Source organism: Prunus avium, chromosome 7, assembly GCF_965620075.1.
Source record: "Prunus avium chromosome 7, drPruAviu1.hap1.1, whole genome shotgun sequence".
Taxonomy (NCBI): Eukaryota; Viridiplantae; Streptophyta; class Magnoliopsida; order Rosales; family Rosaceae; genus Prunus; species Prunus avium.
The window spans coordinates 3,396,581-3,413,159 of NC_142290.1; the positions used below are offsets into that span (position 1 = coordinate 3,396,581).

At 40.8% G+C, this 16,579-nt stretch overlaps 1 protein-coding gene and 1 long non-coding RNA gene across 2 annotated transcripts; one reads left to right on the forward strand and one right to left on the reverse strand.

The window, feature by feature from the left end:
* Positions 1-2,192: 2,192 nt before the first annotated feature.
* Positions 2,193-4,172, forward strand: LOC148292835 (uncharacterized). Its single transcript, XR_015825769.1, has 2 exons — positions 2,193-2,325; positions 3,707-4,172. It is a non-coding gene; the product is annotated as an uncharacterized LOC148292835 (long non-coding RNA).
* Positions 4,173-15,522: 11,350 nt separating this feature from the next.
* On the reverse strand, positions 15,523-16,242 carry LOC148292836 (uncharacterized). Its single transcript, XM_088243970.1, has one exon. It carries the CDS (start codon positions 16,240-16,242, stop codon positions 15,523-15,525), a length of 720 nt encoding a protein of 239 aa, XP_088100096.1.
* Between the last annotated feature and the right edge of the window lie 337 nt (positions 16,243-16,579).

Sequence of the window (16,579 nt, forward strand, 5' to 3'; positions counted from 1 at the left end):
CCCCAATCTTTCCTAAGACCACCTTCCACCCATTTTCCATGACAAAAGATAAGGGGAGGCAAGGGCTGTTACTATTCACATGAATAGTGCCTGCCCTAGCAATTTTTATGATGCATTCCACCCATTGCCATGGCAACCCAAGGGTAACTACTATTCACAATGGATATGAGGAGATGAAAGAACATGGCTAGGTATTTATAGAAAGAAAAAAAATTCTGAATTTTTTGGTATTTTTTCTCTTTTTTTCAATTTTTTTTATATTTAAATTGGCCGCTCACATGACACTAACGTTAACTTACCCAGACAGCAGCCCAAGCTAGTCTTGCCTTTGGACTTGTCCAGTTTCATGGGGGCCACTTCTTGCTATGGCAAATTATTTTTGGTAGGATTTTTTTGGGAGCCTGGACTCCCTCTCGCCATGGCAATAGATGGAAGTGCTCTAATGTCGAGCATAGGTGGCAAACAAAATCAAAATCAAAATTATAATTTAGGAGTCGACTCCTTGAGCACACGGACCCACCTGCTACCCCTCGACACCCCACAATGGCTATTAGACTTCCACACATGACACTAAAAATTTACATTAAAAATAAAAAACAAAAACTGCAAACAGTTTTTAAATAGTTTTTAAGTTCTTTTCTTTTTCAAACTAAATGCAATTACCAGACAAGTTTTTTAGTTTTAGTTCTTTTATAAATGAAAATTGATCAAAGAAAACTAAAAACTAAATTGGTTATTGTACGTAAAGAGAAAATAATAATAATTTAGGCCAGTCCTTCCTATCTCTTGAAATAAATAGGACTTACATGCAACGAGTATAGATAAAATATTCCTTTTTGAATAGGGTAGACTAGAAAGTGGTTTTCCTTCCTATTTCTTTCTTAAATTTTTTAAATATCGTCTGAGTTTTGAGAAAAATCTTAGGTGTAACTTGTTGTATATGCAACCATTTGCCTATTACTCAACTAATCATATGAGAAATTAAGTGAACTGGCCAACTTAATAAAAGAATTTGCAAATGTACCATATATATGACTAACTTCATCAATTTAGTCCAAAAAGTAGTACGTGCTTCGCGCAACACGCTTCAAAAACAGATTTTTTTTTCTTCGTCAAGCACACTTGAAGAAAAGTGTACATTGATATTTTGGACCTCAAAAAAATACCATTAAAAAAGAGCCACAAGCAAATGGCATGTTACGTTTGGCACAAAATTCATTATGGATGAAGGCTATATAGGTGGTACATTGCAATAAAATTTTAGTTGTGGTAGGAATGTGATTCAATTTTGTATTTTAGTCGTAGTTGGGGAACTGAACAGGATCTAGTCCTTCTAGGGGAAATTAATTTGATTTCCCTTAATATTTTAAATAGAACAAATTGAAAATTCCTAAAATTTGAGTTAATTAAACTAGGCTTAAATGCTAAAATAGGCCCTGTGTTTTAGTCCATTGGCCAATTTAGTCCCTGTGTTTTTAATTTGGCCAATTTGGTCCTCTTGTTTAGCATAGTTAGCCAATGTGACTCCGCCATAGAAAATCTGTTAAGTTATGAGGTGTCATGTGCAGGGCCCACTTTTTTACTTAGAATAATTTTTGAATAATTGTTTTTTAAAATTTAATTAAAATACGAAGAAGAAAAAAAACAAAACTCTCTCGCTTTACCTTTCTCCTTACCCCTGCAACCCTCCCAGCGCCTCTCACCCAGCTCACCCGGCAAGCTACCGCCGCAACAATTGGCATTTAAGCCATTAAACTAATAATAAATCACTTTTGACCAATCAATTGGCTCTTTGTTTAATGATATTTCTCTCCATTAGTTTATTTATTTTATAAAGGTTTGAGGTTTTATTTCCTAAACCAAATTTTTTTGCTAAAATACGCATGTTGCTTGTAAATTCTATTTTAGAGTATAGTATCAATAAATATGTACTCATATTATAAAACGTGGATTGAAAATACTACGTGCTGGATAAGAAAGAGAAGTTAAGAATAATTTCCACTTATGCTGTGTAAACGTGAGCAAAGGAAGGCCCATATATATGCGAAAGAGCTACCTAGCTTTCGAAACAAAGCAAACGAAAGAAAGGAATGATTCTATTACCATTTGGTAAAGTCTATATAGTTTGTTTTGTTGGCAAAGTATAAATGGACCTGTACTTAATTCATAGCTAGAGCACAAGTAATATCTCTCTTCCATAAGAAACTAGCTATTAATGTAGGCATCCTCCCATGGACACCAAATCTAATTATTACGATTATTTCTAACCCTTTTGCAAATGGCAAAGTGGGGAAACCAGCAACACTCTGAGAGTTCATCTCCAAGGTAATATAATTTCCTCATCCCTTTGAAGTTTTGGATGGGCAGAGGTAAATTTTTTGTATCTTTTTCTTTTCTTAATTGGCTATGTAATTAAGGATCATGATTTCACAAGCCCTAACTTTGCAGAAAAACTTACTTGCAACCAGGATAGCACTGTTGTGCTATCTTCGGCCAATAATACTATGACACGTGGAAAAGTTACTAAATTTAAGAAGTAGGCACTAAAGACTTTGATTTCTTGCAATAGTATAGATTGTAGCTAATTCAGTTGAAACATCAAGATTTTATTAGATTTTATTTCTTTTTGCGGTTTATTGTTTGGCAGAACTGTGTAGAGGTTGGAGTGGGCTCTAGCGAATTCTGAGCCTCTACATTTAGATTTTGTGCATTTACCAGTATTTCATAAAATCGTGACTATCCTAATAATCTGACCGTTTAAGGACATGACATGTTACTATGTTAGCAACACAAGTGTTTAAGTTTACTTTTCATTAGATAATTATTTAATTGTACATAAAAGAAAAATCCACTTCCTTCCTTTCCACAAAAAGTGAGAAGGGGGGGGGAGGCTGTTGGTTTCTTCACGAAAGGTGAGGAGGAAGAAGGAGATGCGATGGAGAGAGAGAGAGAGAGAGATGGTATAGCTGCTTGGGTGGGAAAAAAGATGGTAGATGGTATGTCTACTTGGGTGTGTTGGGGTTGGTGGGGATGGTAAGCTGCATTTCAGTTTTTTTTTTTTTTTGGTTGAAGATTATGTGACTTTTTAATCTTATTTTTTAGTTTTAAATTGAATTTTCCAATATTTGAAGTTATTAGATTTTTTAATTAATTTTCTCAAAGTTTGATGATGTGTCTTGTTGTAAGCGGTTAGAATGGTCAAGATTTTGCAAAATGGGGGTAAATGTTTAAACTCTAAATGTAAAGGCTCAGAATCCGGCTCTAGCCCATAGCAAGATTTGGTAAAATACTGATTTGGTGCAAATTTGATAAGGTACCCCTACTCTCACATATATTAGCCCACCCTTCTTAAATTTTATAAGCTACGTAACTCATATACTTCCACAAAGCTGCAGCCATTGATTGTATTTTATTCCACAAAGCCAAGAATAAACTTGTTTGGTTTCTAATTTCTCTAGACCAATTGAAGAATCTATTATAATATAGAAGAAAGAAAAACAAATTTTGCCCAGCCCTATCTAAATTCCTGGTTCACCCTCCTGTATCCCGAATTATTATTATATAAGTATATATAGCGTGATTTAAAACCAAAATCTTTCTCAGTCAGTGGGGAGGTTGGGGGTTAAAAAGAGTTCGGATTGATTTTTCCTTATTCCTTGGGCGGCTTTTTATTAAGTAGATTTCAGTTTCCCTTGAACTTTTGCAGGCTTCCAACGGGACCAAATAAACGTGAAGGTCAAGTTTGGCAAAATATTGATCGAAGGAGAACGTGAATATGTTTTGGAAGGAACCTCAGCAACAAGATGGAAGCGCTTCAGCAAAGAAATACCAGTTGAAGGAAGAGAGTACAAGCTGTGCAATATGAAAACAAAATTTGAAGCAGGTGTTCTTTCTATAATTCTGCCGAAGAAAGTTCATAAAGCAGATCAACTTGGCCTGAATAAATTAGTCTCAACGTTGAATGTTACGAGGACTACTGTGGAAGTCATGCTAGCAGTTTCCATGGGGTTGGCTGTTGGGGCATATGGAACATACAAATTAATATTCCCAAATTAATATTTCTTTTTGGTGTTCATTTTTTATTTTTTATAATTGATTTGGGTTGTAGATGTAGAGTATGTATAAGCAGATCAAAATTACTCATCAATATTGACGCTGAAAAGTTCATCCAATATGCCTCGAATAAGAGACAAAATTGAAGACCGCCCATGGTCGGCTTACAATATTCACTATGTTGCTAGTGCAAGTCTATGGTGGGCTTAAACATTATGCTTTGGTACACATCAAGTAGCATTATATTGTAAGACAATTCATTGTCTTAATTTTAACCATATGAGGACTCAAGTAGTTAGCTTGATCAAGAGCTAAAACTCTAGCTTATCGGATTATCTCTTGCAAAGATATTTTAATTAAAACATAAGAGATAGCAGACTTACTAATTCCATATAGATTGAAACAACCTAATTTAATGCAAATAGAACACTTGGATGCTCCTTGATGGGCAAGACATTCGAGTAATGCATATATATAGTGGTCCCTTCCGTTAAAGCAAAGACACACTCAAACAGTTTCTCACCCCATCTAGAGAGAGAGTACCAAAGTGCTGCATAGGTGAAGAAGATCCTCTATTTTCATCATGTCGGATCAAGGTTAGGATTAGGATATAAAGTCTAGTTAAGATTTATATATATTTGTTTGGGCCCAAATTTGACACGCCAAAACCAAAAACATAGAGCCCACATCACTTCCTGGGCCGCTTGAAACGATTTCAGCCCATCAGCACGTCCAGTCCATTAAGCAAAACAAACAGGCCAATATCACGTGGCCCAAAAGACGTTAGGAAAACTGGGCCGCAATAGAAGCCAAAACAGCCGAAAGAAGAAATGGGCTTGACGGTTTGGATTAAAAAGAAACATACCCACGTGACCCTGACTTAGAAAAGTCAATGAAATCGGCTCGAGATAAAGTTTGAACAGGAGCAGGCAAAAGAAGAACAACTCAGAAGTGGCTTTGTTGCCAGGAGATCAAATTCCGCTTAGTTTATCTAAAGATAATCTGGATATTTTTTAGGAATGCCATTTTCAAGGATAAACAGACTCTGCTTTTATGAAAGGAGAGATAAGCGGGAAACAGGGAGCTGTTCGAGAACTAGCTATCTCAAAATTCCAGGTTCTTGCAGAAGCAGGTAAAATGGAAGAACAAGCATGGCGCCCCATCAAAAATGCAGAAGCAGTCACCTCAGAAAACTAATCATTGAGTGTTTTCTTGCCAGAAAATGGATGGAACCCCTGTCTGTTTTAATTAAAAAATTAAAAAGATCTTTTGATTACTTGCCGACCACTCTCAAAGAACATTTCATATAAATACAAGGGATGAGAGCTGAAAAAAAGACACCCAACAACCAACCAAAAAAAACAACCCAAAATTCAGTCAAAAGACAAACACTCAAATGGTCATTTGATCGCAGAATCCCAAAACAAAGTTCCAACAGACTCAGAGTCTGAAGTACTCCAAAAGCTTTCCAACAAGCTTGCAGAATCATCTTGTTTTCTCCCAGCAGAGGCAATTAGACCACTACTTCTGAGTTGAATCCCAGTTCATAAGTCAACAATAACGAGATTTCTCTCGTTACAAATTTGGTTCAACAAAAGCCAAGACTAGCAGAGTTTGAGTATTTTCAAATATGAAAAACTCAACAAATTTATGAAGAACCCTGACTAAGCAGCACAGGTACTACAGTACACCCCCAGCTCAAGTCCAGCCACTTCTGCCCCTTTCAGACTGGAGAAATCCCAGTTCTGCCCATCCAAAAGCCTCCTAGGGCTTGAAATAGATTGAAGCTCTGCCAAACTCAAGCTTTGGTATCGATTTGCAGCCAAAACCCATCAGTTGAAGTTGTTTGAAGTCCAGTCCAGCACATGCACACCCAGTCCAGCCCAGAACAAAGGCAACTACCCAGACAGAAATGGAAACACAGTCCTCTTCTTATCTTTGTATAGTCAGTTTTCCCTTTTTTGAGTCTTGAAAAAAGGAGTTCTGCCTGAAATCAGTTCAATCGTTATCATTTATTCTGGCCAGAACTACCAGTTTTATGTTGAGAAAAAGTATGAAGTCCTTACCAGTCTAAGGCATAGAAAAGAACTTACTTGGGAGATATTCCTCACCCAAATTCATAATCGTTTGATCAAAGTCAATAGCTTGGGGCGCAAGCTATTCTTATTCCCAAGTCTGTTAGAATCAAAAATTGCTAACAGTGGCACGCTCGACACATAAAGAAAGTTAATTTGCTGACCAAACCATGGCCTTTGAATTAATGGGGAACTTTACCCTACCATCATAGGAAACAAACAGAAACGGGTAAACAATTTGGCACGCCCAGTGGGACTTCTCAGTATATATACCCTGCAGTACTTTGAAGGTGCATGTATATTGGAAGTTCTAGCCAGAATCCACGTTGCATGATGGAACGAGACCAAGCAGCTTTCCGAGAAGGACCAGAATCGGAAGAAAGCGATGCTAGACAATCAGCTCATGGTAGTACAGGAAGCAGACGTTCCAGAACTGTTTCCAGGAGGCTAAATCAAATACAGGAAGTTGTGTTCCGGCAGGAGGCTACAACACAAAGAAGCCAGGATTCTTTGAATAATATAACAGCCATGATGCAATGGCAAGTCAACAGGCAGTTCAGGAAGGACCGTGAGGCTGCCATGGCCAGAATTCCAAACCCTGATACTGTCGTACAGCAGTTAGACCTTCCCTACGGTCCTCCACCAGGGCTAGCATGGCCATATCAAGAGAATCCTCTTATTGCACAGATAGCTGGAGTACCGGGACCTGAAGAAATCCGAGCTGGACAGAGGGGAGGAGCCCCTCTCGCTCAAGAGCATGAGGCTCCAGTCAGACCAGAAGGACCTGCGCCAGTTCAGGTTCCCCAGAATCAGCCAGAACCACCTGCGCCACAACCTGTGGCCCCGCCAGATCAACCACTGCTACTTCTGCCTGAGGCACCAGCTATGCCACCCTATAGACCAAGAAGAATGGATCCTAATCCATTTCCTCCACCAGCAAGGGGCAGGAGAGGCAGAGGTGGAATTAACCTTTTTGCCAACAACGACAGAAATAGACCAGGGGCAAACTGGAGGAACCATCCAGAGGCTGAAGAAGAGGAAGAACACAGGGAAGAAGCTCCGCCTCGACCATACAGAATGGAGCACAGGTTCGATCATAATCAGCCAGAACAGGGACGAAATCCACATCCTGTCAATGCTTTGAATGACATGGGGGCATTACAGAGAATGATCAGGGAGATGATGGAACCGGAGGCCAGGAGAGGAGAAAGGCCTACCTACAGAAAGCCATTCCCGGCTTACATAGACCAGATTCCTTTACCTGCAGGTTTCAAAGTACCAAACTTCACCTTATTCAACGGAGAAGAGCCTCATGCTTCGTCGATTGAGCACATAGGCAGATTTTCTGTCCAGTGTATAGCTATAGAGAATAATCCTCTGTTAAAGCTAAGGCTTTTTGGGAATTCTCTCTCCGGACAGGCTTTCACCTGGTACACCAGTCTGCCAGCCAATTCTGTTCAGACCTGGGAGCAAATGGAAAACGTTTTCCATGATTATTATTTTAGGATTCAGCCAGAAGTCACCATCAGTGATCTTGCCGCTCTCAAGCAAAGCGAAGATGAACCTGCCCAGGATTTCATAGCCAGGTTTAGAAAGCTCAAGATGAAGTGCCGAATCCCTATGGAAGAAAGGCACTTCATTCAGATGGCTCAAACCTCCCTTAAGATTTCTTTGAGGAAAAGATTCGATGGGATGCTATTCGGAGATCTGGCAGAACTGGCAGACAAAGCATCCAAATATGAGGAACTGCTAAGGGAGGAACAGCAGAAGAGGAACTCTTCCAAAGGTACATACTACAAGTCCCCTTCTTCTTCAATCCATTTGATTGAGGTAGAGTCAGAAGAAGATACAGAGGGATCGGAAGAAAGAGAGGTTGCAGTGGCAGAAATGGCAAAGTTAAAGCATCCCATCAGCTGCAAAGCTCTTACAAAGCCACCAAAGGACCAGAAGCCGCCACCATTCACAGGAGGATTTGTTCCAAACAAACCAACACAGAGCAAGGTCTACTCTTTCGACCTGACCAAAGTCGATGCTTTGTTCGATGAGATGCTGGCGCAAAAGGCAATAGAGACACCTCACAAGCTACCCAAACCAGAAGAGCTTAAGGGCAGGCAGTATTGCAGATGGCACAATTCTTGGAACCACTCCACCAACAGTTGTGTCGTTTTCAGAGATGTCATACAAGAAGGAATAACTGCAGGGAGATTGAAACTAGCAGAAAAACCACCCTCAGTTACGACAGATCCTTTTCCCCAGCCCCAAGTTAACATGGTCAATCTAAATTGGCCAGAACGAAGGGAAAATGCCAGTTCCAGCAGGAGCAGGAGAACTACAAAGGAGAATTTCCAAAGGCCAAAGGCGACCATCTCGGCTGGGATAGTACTATGCAGTAAATGCAAGTGTGAAAGTGAGCTAGAAGTGACTCTGGACAGGCAGAACCAGCCCACACACAGCGTGTTTGACCGGATTGGAACGTCGCACCAGCAAGGCCTAGCTCCGGTTCCTCCCAGAAACAGAGTCAGACAAGGGGATTATCTTAGGCCAGATCAGCACAACAGAAGAATGCCAGAGCAGCCTAAGGCGGACATACCAATTAGGATGCCGGGAAATGACAAGCCCTTAGCAACTATCATAGAGGGAAGATGGTATTCCGTTGGAAAAAGCAGCAGACCAACCTTGGAATTAACCAGAACTCAGAAAAGAAGAGTTCAGAGGCAATATTCCACCTTCCTTAGAAACAGGAAAGATGCACAGGTGTTGACAGAGCCAAATTCTGCCAGAAGAAGAGAAAATCCAGAAGCAATTCCTCAGGCAGAACAGACAGGACATAAATCCCAAAAGCTGATAAAGACAGAACCCTCCATCTGTTCAACCTCATCCCCAGCCGATCAACCCAAACTTCAACAAGTATAAGAAGGGCTAGAACCTGTTCCAGAAGAAGAACAACAAGGCTGGACAAAAGAAAACGAGGAGGAACAGTTGGACTATGAGCCATCCGCAGAGGATCAAACTGGTTTCCTCGAGACAGGAGAACAAGGAGACTGGACAGAAGCAATGGAGTATGACGGAGGGCTAGACGAAGAAACTGAAGCTTTTGGGGCAGAATTGGAGAACTTGTTGCAAGGTGATCTTGGCATTAACATGGTATTTATCCTATCAGAGAGATTCAGGGCAGCAGAGCGACAAGGAAGCACTCTTGAGGGAGACGTACTCTCGCAAGAAAGCTTCGAGTGCAGACTGGCGGAAGTAGAAGAAGCGCCAGAACAGCAAGTGCCTGCTGCCAGAACAGGCGGAACCACCATGAAACCAGCTGCAGAACAGCTATGTTTCTCCAAGCCGACCAGGGAAATGGCCAATCACCTTAGGCCTCTATTCATAACCACAAACTTTGGAGGCATTCCTATTCCCAAGGTAATGGTAGATGGAGGCGCAGCCATCAATCTTCTACCGCACAGATTGCTGAGCAAGATGGGCAGAACAGAGAAGGATCTAATTCCAACACGTTTGACCGTCACCAACTTTGCTGGGGGCATCACTAAGACTCATGGAATTCTGGACGTAGATGTCATTGTTGGAACCAAAAAGCTGAAAATCGCATTCTTTGTGGTGGACACTACTTCTACTACCTACAATGCATTACTCGGAAGAGACTGGATTCACCAAAGCCTCTGCGTTCCTTCTACTCTACATCAACAGCTAGCTCTTTGGCATGAAGAAGGTTACATGGAGATAGTAGAGGCCGATCCACGGCCATTTCTGCCCTCTGCCATGTGTTTTGAAGCAAGGTACTATCATGATGACCTTGGTCCTTTCGCTTTCTTTGGAGTCAACCAGAACGGCCGCCCTCACGATGTCACGGCCCAAAGACTCATTGAAGACGGTCCGGCCAGTTCTCTAGAAGACTGGAATAGGCCTTTTGTTCTGACCCTCCAGAACTCCGATGTCTAGTCCCAATCAACGAGAAAAGGATCGAGCTGCAACAATCCGATCCATTACAAAAAGATTGTTGACGTACTGGGGAGAAATGAAACTCACCGCGCGGGATCCAGCCATTAACATGGCAGAATTCACACATGAGAGCATCGATGAACAGGAAGAGAGTTTACAGGAGGAAATTTTGGACTTTGCACCAGCAGCACTAGATGATTCCTTACCAGAAGTGGAAGATCCATTACAGGAGATTAATCTAGGGACAGAAGAGGATCCAAGACCTACTTTCATTAGCGCACTACTAGAAGAACCGCTCAAAAGCGAAATCATCGCACTTTTGCATGATTTCAGAGATTGTTTTGCTTGGCATTATCATGAAATGCCTGGATTAGACAGGAAACTGGTAGAGCACAAGCTGCCTATCAAAGAAGGCTACCTTCCAGTTAAACATGCCAGAAGAAGAATGTCCATGGAGACAGAATTAAAAGTCAAAGAAGAGATAGAAAGATTGCTCAAAGCAGGATTCATCAGGCCGGCCATTTACACTGACTGGCTAGCCAATATTGTCCCGGTTCTGAAAAGAAAAACAGGGGCAGTAAGGATCTGCGTGGATTACAGAAATCTGAATGAAGCATCCCCCAAGGATGAATATCCTATGCCTATGGCAGATATGCTAGTAGATGGAGCTGCTCAGAACCAGATGCTATCTTTCATGGACGGCAACGCAGGGTATAATCAGATCATGGTAGCAGAAGAAGATATCCATAGAACAGCTTTCATGTGTCCAGGGCACATAGGTGCTTTTGAATACACTGTAATGCCTTTTGGCTTACGAAATGCAGGAGCCACTTATCAAAGAGCAATGAATTCTGTTTTCCATGATATGATAGGACATTCTCTAGAAGTATATATAGATGATGTGATAATTAAATCCAAGGAAGCAGAAAATCATGTGTCCAATCTGAGAAAGGCATTCCAAAGAATAAGACAGCATAGATTGAAAATGAATCCTAAAAAATGTATTTTTGGAGTACAGGCAGGAAACTTTTTGGGTTTTTTAGTCCATCAGAGGGGCATAGAAGTTGACAAAAATAAAGCAAAATCCATTATAGAAGCTCAACCACCTCAGAACAAGAAAGAGCTGCAAAGTCTTCTGGGAAAAATTAACTTCCTAAGAAGATTCATATCCAATTCCGCGGGGAAAATTCAGCCTTTTTCTTCCTTGTTAAGGCTAAAACAGGAACAGACTTTTAAATGGGAAGGACAACACCAACAGGCTTTTGAAGAAATTAAGCACTATCTGTCAAATCCACCAGTTCTGTCCCCACCAAAGAAAGGCAGACCGCTCAAACTCTATGTGTCTGCATCAGGAACGTCAATTGGAAGTCTGTTAGCCCAAGACAACAAGGAAGGGAAGGAACAAGCGGTATACTATCTGAGCAGAACTCTGACAGAAGTAGAAAGAAATTATTCTGCAATCGAAAGGCTTTGTCTGGCTTTATATTTCACTGCTATAAAACTCAGACACTACATGCTGCCATTTACCATTTATATCATTGCCAAGACAGACCTTATCAAATATATGCTAACAAGGCCAATGCTAAGAGGCAGAATTGGGAAATGGACTCTGGCTCTGACAGAATTTGCTTTCAGGTATGTCCCTCAGAAAGCTGTCAAGGGACAAGCTATAGCAGATTTCCTAGCCGATCATCCAGGAGAAGAAATTGAAAATATGGACTCTTTGGATATAGCAAATGCAGATCTACTAACAAGAGCTCATGTTTGTCTTAACAATCCCATCTATTCGATTCACCTCACACCTTGGAAGCTATACTTTGATGGATCAAAAACTGACTTAGCTTCCGGAGCAGGGATTGTTCTAGAGGAACCTTTGGGAGTCAGACATTGTTATTCTTTTCAGTTAGACTTCCAATGCACCAACAACAGAGCTGAATATGAAGCACTAATCATTGGCCTCAAAATGCTGATAGAACTCGGAGTCCAGTCTGTGGAAATCTTGGGAGACTCTATGCTTGTTTTGAAACAGATTGCTGGGGAATACAAATGTTTGAATCCTGCTCTAGCTGTCTATTTAGTAGCAGCTAGGAATCTATTGACGGAATTCAGGGAAGCCACTTGAGAACACATCCCAAGAGAAGAGAACTTTGCAGCCAATGAACTGGCTCAAATAGCTACAGGAATACAAATCCCGGAAGATTGTGTGCAAAGGATTATCAAGGTAGGGAAAAAGAGTCTGCCATCTATTCTGACTAGAGGAATGGAAATAGACGTCAATTCTGCCATAATCACTGAGGATGACTGGAGAACTCCCATCATAAGCTATTTACAATACCCAACCTTGCCTTCTGAAAAGAAAGTCAGAATCATGGCTTTAAATTATCTTATGTGGAATGAAGATTTGGTCCGAAAAAGCAAGGATGAGGTATTGCTAAGATGCTTGGGAAAGAAAGAATACATGAAGGTCATGGGAGAAACCCACGAGGGGATATGTGGAGCACATCAAGCCGGAAGGAAAATGTGTTGGCTAATTAGAAGGTATGGCTATTTCTGGCCAACCATGATGAAAGATTGCATTAATTATTCCAGGGGATGTGAGGCCTGTTGTGTAGATACAGCTGCACCAAAAATGGATTCAGTTGCATCCTCAACTTGTGATACTCGCAAGTGCACGAGCCGTTCGGTAGTATAGCGTATGTAAGTGCGAGGTCGATCCCACGAGGATTGGTGATTGAATGATCCAATTCATTTCTCCTACACAAAACAGAAATAAAAAATAAAGGAAATAAATAAAACAAGGAAGAAAGAAAATAACTAACTCAAGTAGATAAGTTCCCAAGTTCAATTAGATTAATGGATTGGTTCTAGCTAAAGTATGATTAAGCCATGGTGTGTGGTCATAACCTTGTGTTCCTAATTCCCTAATTTGATCATTTGTTGTCTAACCTAAAATTAAGCATTAGGAACCCATTAAGCATAGAAGAACAATTTAAACAACCAAGCATGTATCTAATCCCTGTTGTCGAATGTCCATACATACTCTTCCTATTCATAGTTCAATTCGAATTAAAGCATGGTGTATACTCTTAATTCAAACCAAGATAGCTAACATGCAAGCCTTAATGGTGATCAATCATTCAAACTAGCATATTAACTTATAAGCATAATGAATAAGAACATGAACCATAATTGAAACTTGAAAACTAATCAAACTTGAGACTAAAGAAAAGAATTTACATAATGAAAAGTAAAGTGGAACTAAGAAAAACTTAAGGAAAATTTCAACACAAAATATTTCATTACAACAATTGAAAACTAGAAAGAGAAACTAAGAGAATTTGAGGGAGAGAAGGGAAGGGAGCTCTAGAGAAGTGTTTGAGAGCTCCCCCCCTTGGGGTGTGTTTACAAGCTTAGAGAACTTCCCTATTTATAGGCCTAGGGGAAGTGAAAATCTGAATTCAATATGGCTAATGCATACAACACTTGTTTTATAAAATCTGAAATGGTTGATGCACTTGTATTAGAAAATCTAAATTGGGTGATGCACTTGTATTAGAAAATCTTGAATTGGTTGATGCACTTCACCAATAGATCCCACCAGCAGCCCTAGATCATCTTCATGTCACCATGACCAAGCTTCCAACCAGAAATGATAGCTCATACCTAGCTCACCATGACCAAGCATCCAACCAGCACATGCTGAGGTCAGCATGACCAGCAACTTCAAGGGCTTACAACTTGGGCTTCTCTTAATCAAATTAGGACTTTAAGCACTCGAAATTGAAGTTCAGAATGTCTTCTTTCCAGCCATATGTTGTTTGGGCCAATCCAAGGTCGGAGGAAGAAGTTAAGGGCGAAACAAATTGCTAACTCATTTTCCGCGCTGATAAGATCCATCCTGAGCATGGTTCTGTGTTTGCTAGGTAACGGACTCCAGATTTATCCAATGGGGTTGAATTTTGGATATGTTATAGTACACACCAATTGGAACAACTTGCATGAAGAATGTGGCCTCATTCGAGCTATGTAGGTTGTTGAAACAAAGCTTGCAATATGACCTACGGAACTGGACTGGCAGGGGGCTGTAGCCAAAATGAGTTTGTCTTTAAGCTCTTCATCCATTCATCCAAATTAGGCCTTAACATGCTTCAATTGCATGAATTATGCTCTCTTGCTCTATTTGCCTACAAAACACACAAAGGGAGGCAAATAACTTAGAAATCTAAGAAACTAAGCAAAAGAAGTAAGTAAATAGGGCATGTATATGTATAAAATTATGAGCTTAACAAGGCCTGCCAAAGACATGGACCAATCCAGCAAGTTCCTTCGGTTCCCATGAATCCAGTAGTCAAGCCATGGCCGTTCAGAGGATGGGCAATGGACCTCATTGGCAAAATCTATCCAGCAAGCAGCCAGCAGCATTGTTTCATCATTGTAGCCACGGATTATTTTACCAAATGGGTAGAAGCCAAGCCTGTTAAGTCTACCACGTCTCAAGAAATCATCACTTTCATAGAAGAACAGATCATACAGAGATTTGGTATTCCAGAATCAATCACTACCGACAGGGGATCTTCTTTCATATCTGGAGATATGCTAAACATGGCAGAAGCATTCAAGTTTAAGTTGCTCCAATCCACTCCTTATTATGCTCAAGCCAATGGACAGGCAGAATCAAGTAATAAAGTAATAATCAATATTATCAGAAAAATGCTTGAGAAAAATCCAAAGCAATGGCATGAGAAGCTGTCAGAAACATTGTGGGCGTACAGAACTTCAAAAAGGGAAGCAACTGGCATGACTTCGTATGCCTTAACTTATGGACACGATGCAATTCTGCCTATGGAAATTGCAGTTCAATCCCTCAGAATTACTCATCAACACGAACTAGTGGGAGAAGACTACAACCAGGCCATGTTATTAGAACTAGAAGGGTTGGATGCAAGTAGGATTGATACCCTCAACAAACTCTTAGCAGGAAAACAAGCTGTGTCGAGAGCTTGCAACAAGAGAGTTAAAAACAAGAGTTTTGAAGAAGGAGAGATAGTCTGGAAAGCAGTTCTGCCCCTCGGAACACATATAGCTGGTTATGGAAAATGGTCACCAACTTGGGAAGGACCTTTTATAATTAACCAAGTCCTGGGATTATGGGCATACAGACTACAGGATCGAGAGGGAGAGGTTCATACTGCGCCAATCAACGGCAAATGGCTAAAGAAATTCTATCCAACTATGTGGGATTCACAAGCTGTGCAGACAGATCCTGGGATAGAAAGGCAACAACTTGAAACTATTGCTTGATTTTGTTTTAGTTTTAATTCTGTATTAGTGTAATCTTTTATTTTAGTTCATCTAGTTAAATCAAAATTCCAAAAATAAATAAGCTTTTATTTAAACAATCACTTCGGTGACCAAGTAGTTCATTACAAATCCGAAAATTGAAAAATTAAAATCCTAGTTTCTTGAGGGTCTCCTGCAGACTAGTCTTCTTAATGGAAAGCTCCTTCTGAAGCAGCACCCCTTGATGGATTGAAGCCTCTGTAACTTCTAAAGCTGGCCTGGAAGCTGAAACCATGCTTTGCACAAGGAAGGTAGCCTTGGTCTTAGAACTCAGTCCAGCACTCAGCTTGCGCTGCACCTCCCTTTGTTCTGCCAGTTGTTTTTGAAGCTCCTTAATCTGCTTCTCCAGCCTATCTGCGGTAGCCTTGGCCTCTTTATACCCCGCCACCATCTGGTCCAGTTCTGCCTTCTGTTTTGCATAATCAGCCAAGTTGGCATCGTGGGTAGCCTTACAGAGTTCACAAGTCTCGAAAGTGGGCTTGAGATCCTCATAACGATCATGTAGATTGAGCACATCTCTGGCCAGATTTAGACTTATCTCAAGAATTGGCTTAGGAGCCATGTTCTGCCCGTGCAGCAGGTCCAGATCCTTCATCAGCTGTTCAACAGCTTCCCTATTTTCCTCCAGCTCCAGCTCAGTAGATTGCCAGATCTTCACTCTCTCCATGGCCTCATCCACAGCTTTGAATTTGGTCTTGTTAGGGGTAGAACTGAGTTTCTCCAGCCTGTCCAGTTGGGCATCCAAGTCCATAGCCTCAAATTCGGCCAATTCTGGGTCAGCAAAGGAGGCAGTGATAGTTGAGACAGCACGGGACTGGATAGGCATCTGCAAAATCAAAATTGTGGATTAGAAAAGGGCAGAAATGAAAGGAAAAATTCATGACATGGTGAATACTTACAGCTGCGAGAACAGGTTTCAAAGGGCTAGTCACCACTGCCACGGTTCCTGCAGTTCCGGGCACTTCCACCTGAAAAGAATAAGAGTTAAAAGGAAACAAGAACAGGGTAAAAGTGCCAAAAAGATTAACAAAATAATAAGGATTTACCATGGCTTCAGAAACAGCAGCAGTTAATTCTACTTCTGGCTCTGGGGTTGCAACAGGAAGCTCCACCTGCTCCACAGGCCCCGAGGCAGATGGCTCTGCCAGGTTTGCAACTGGAAG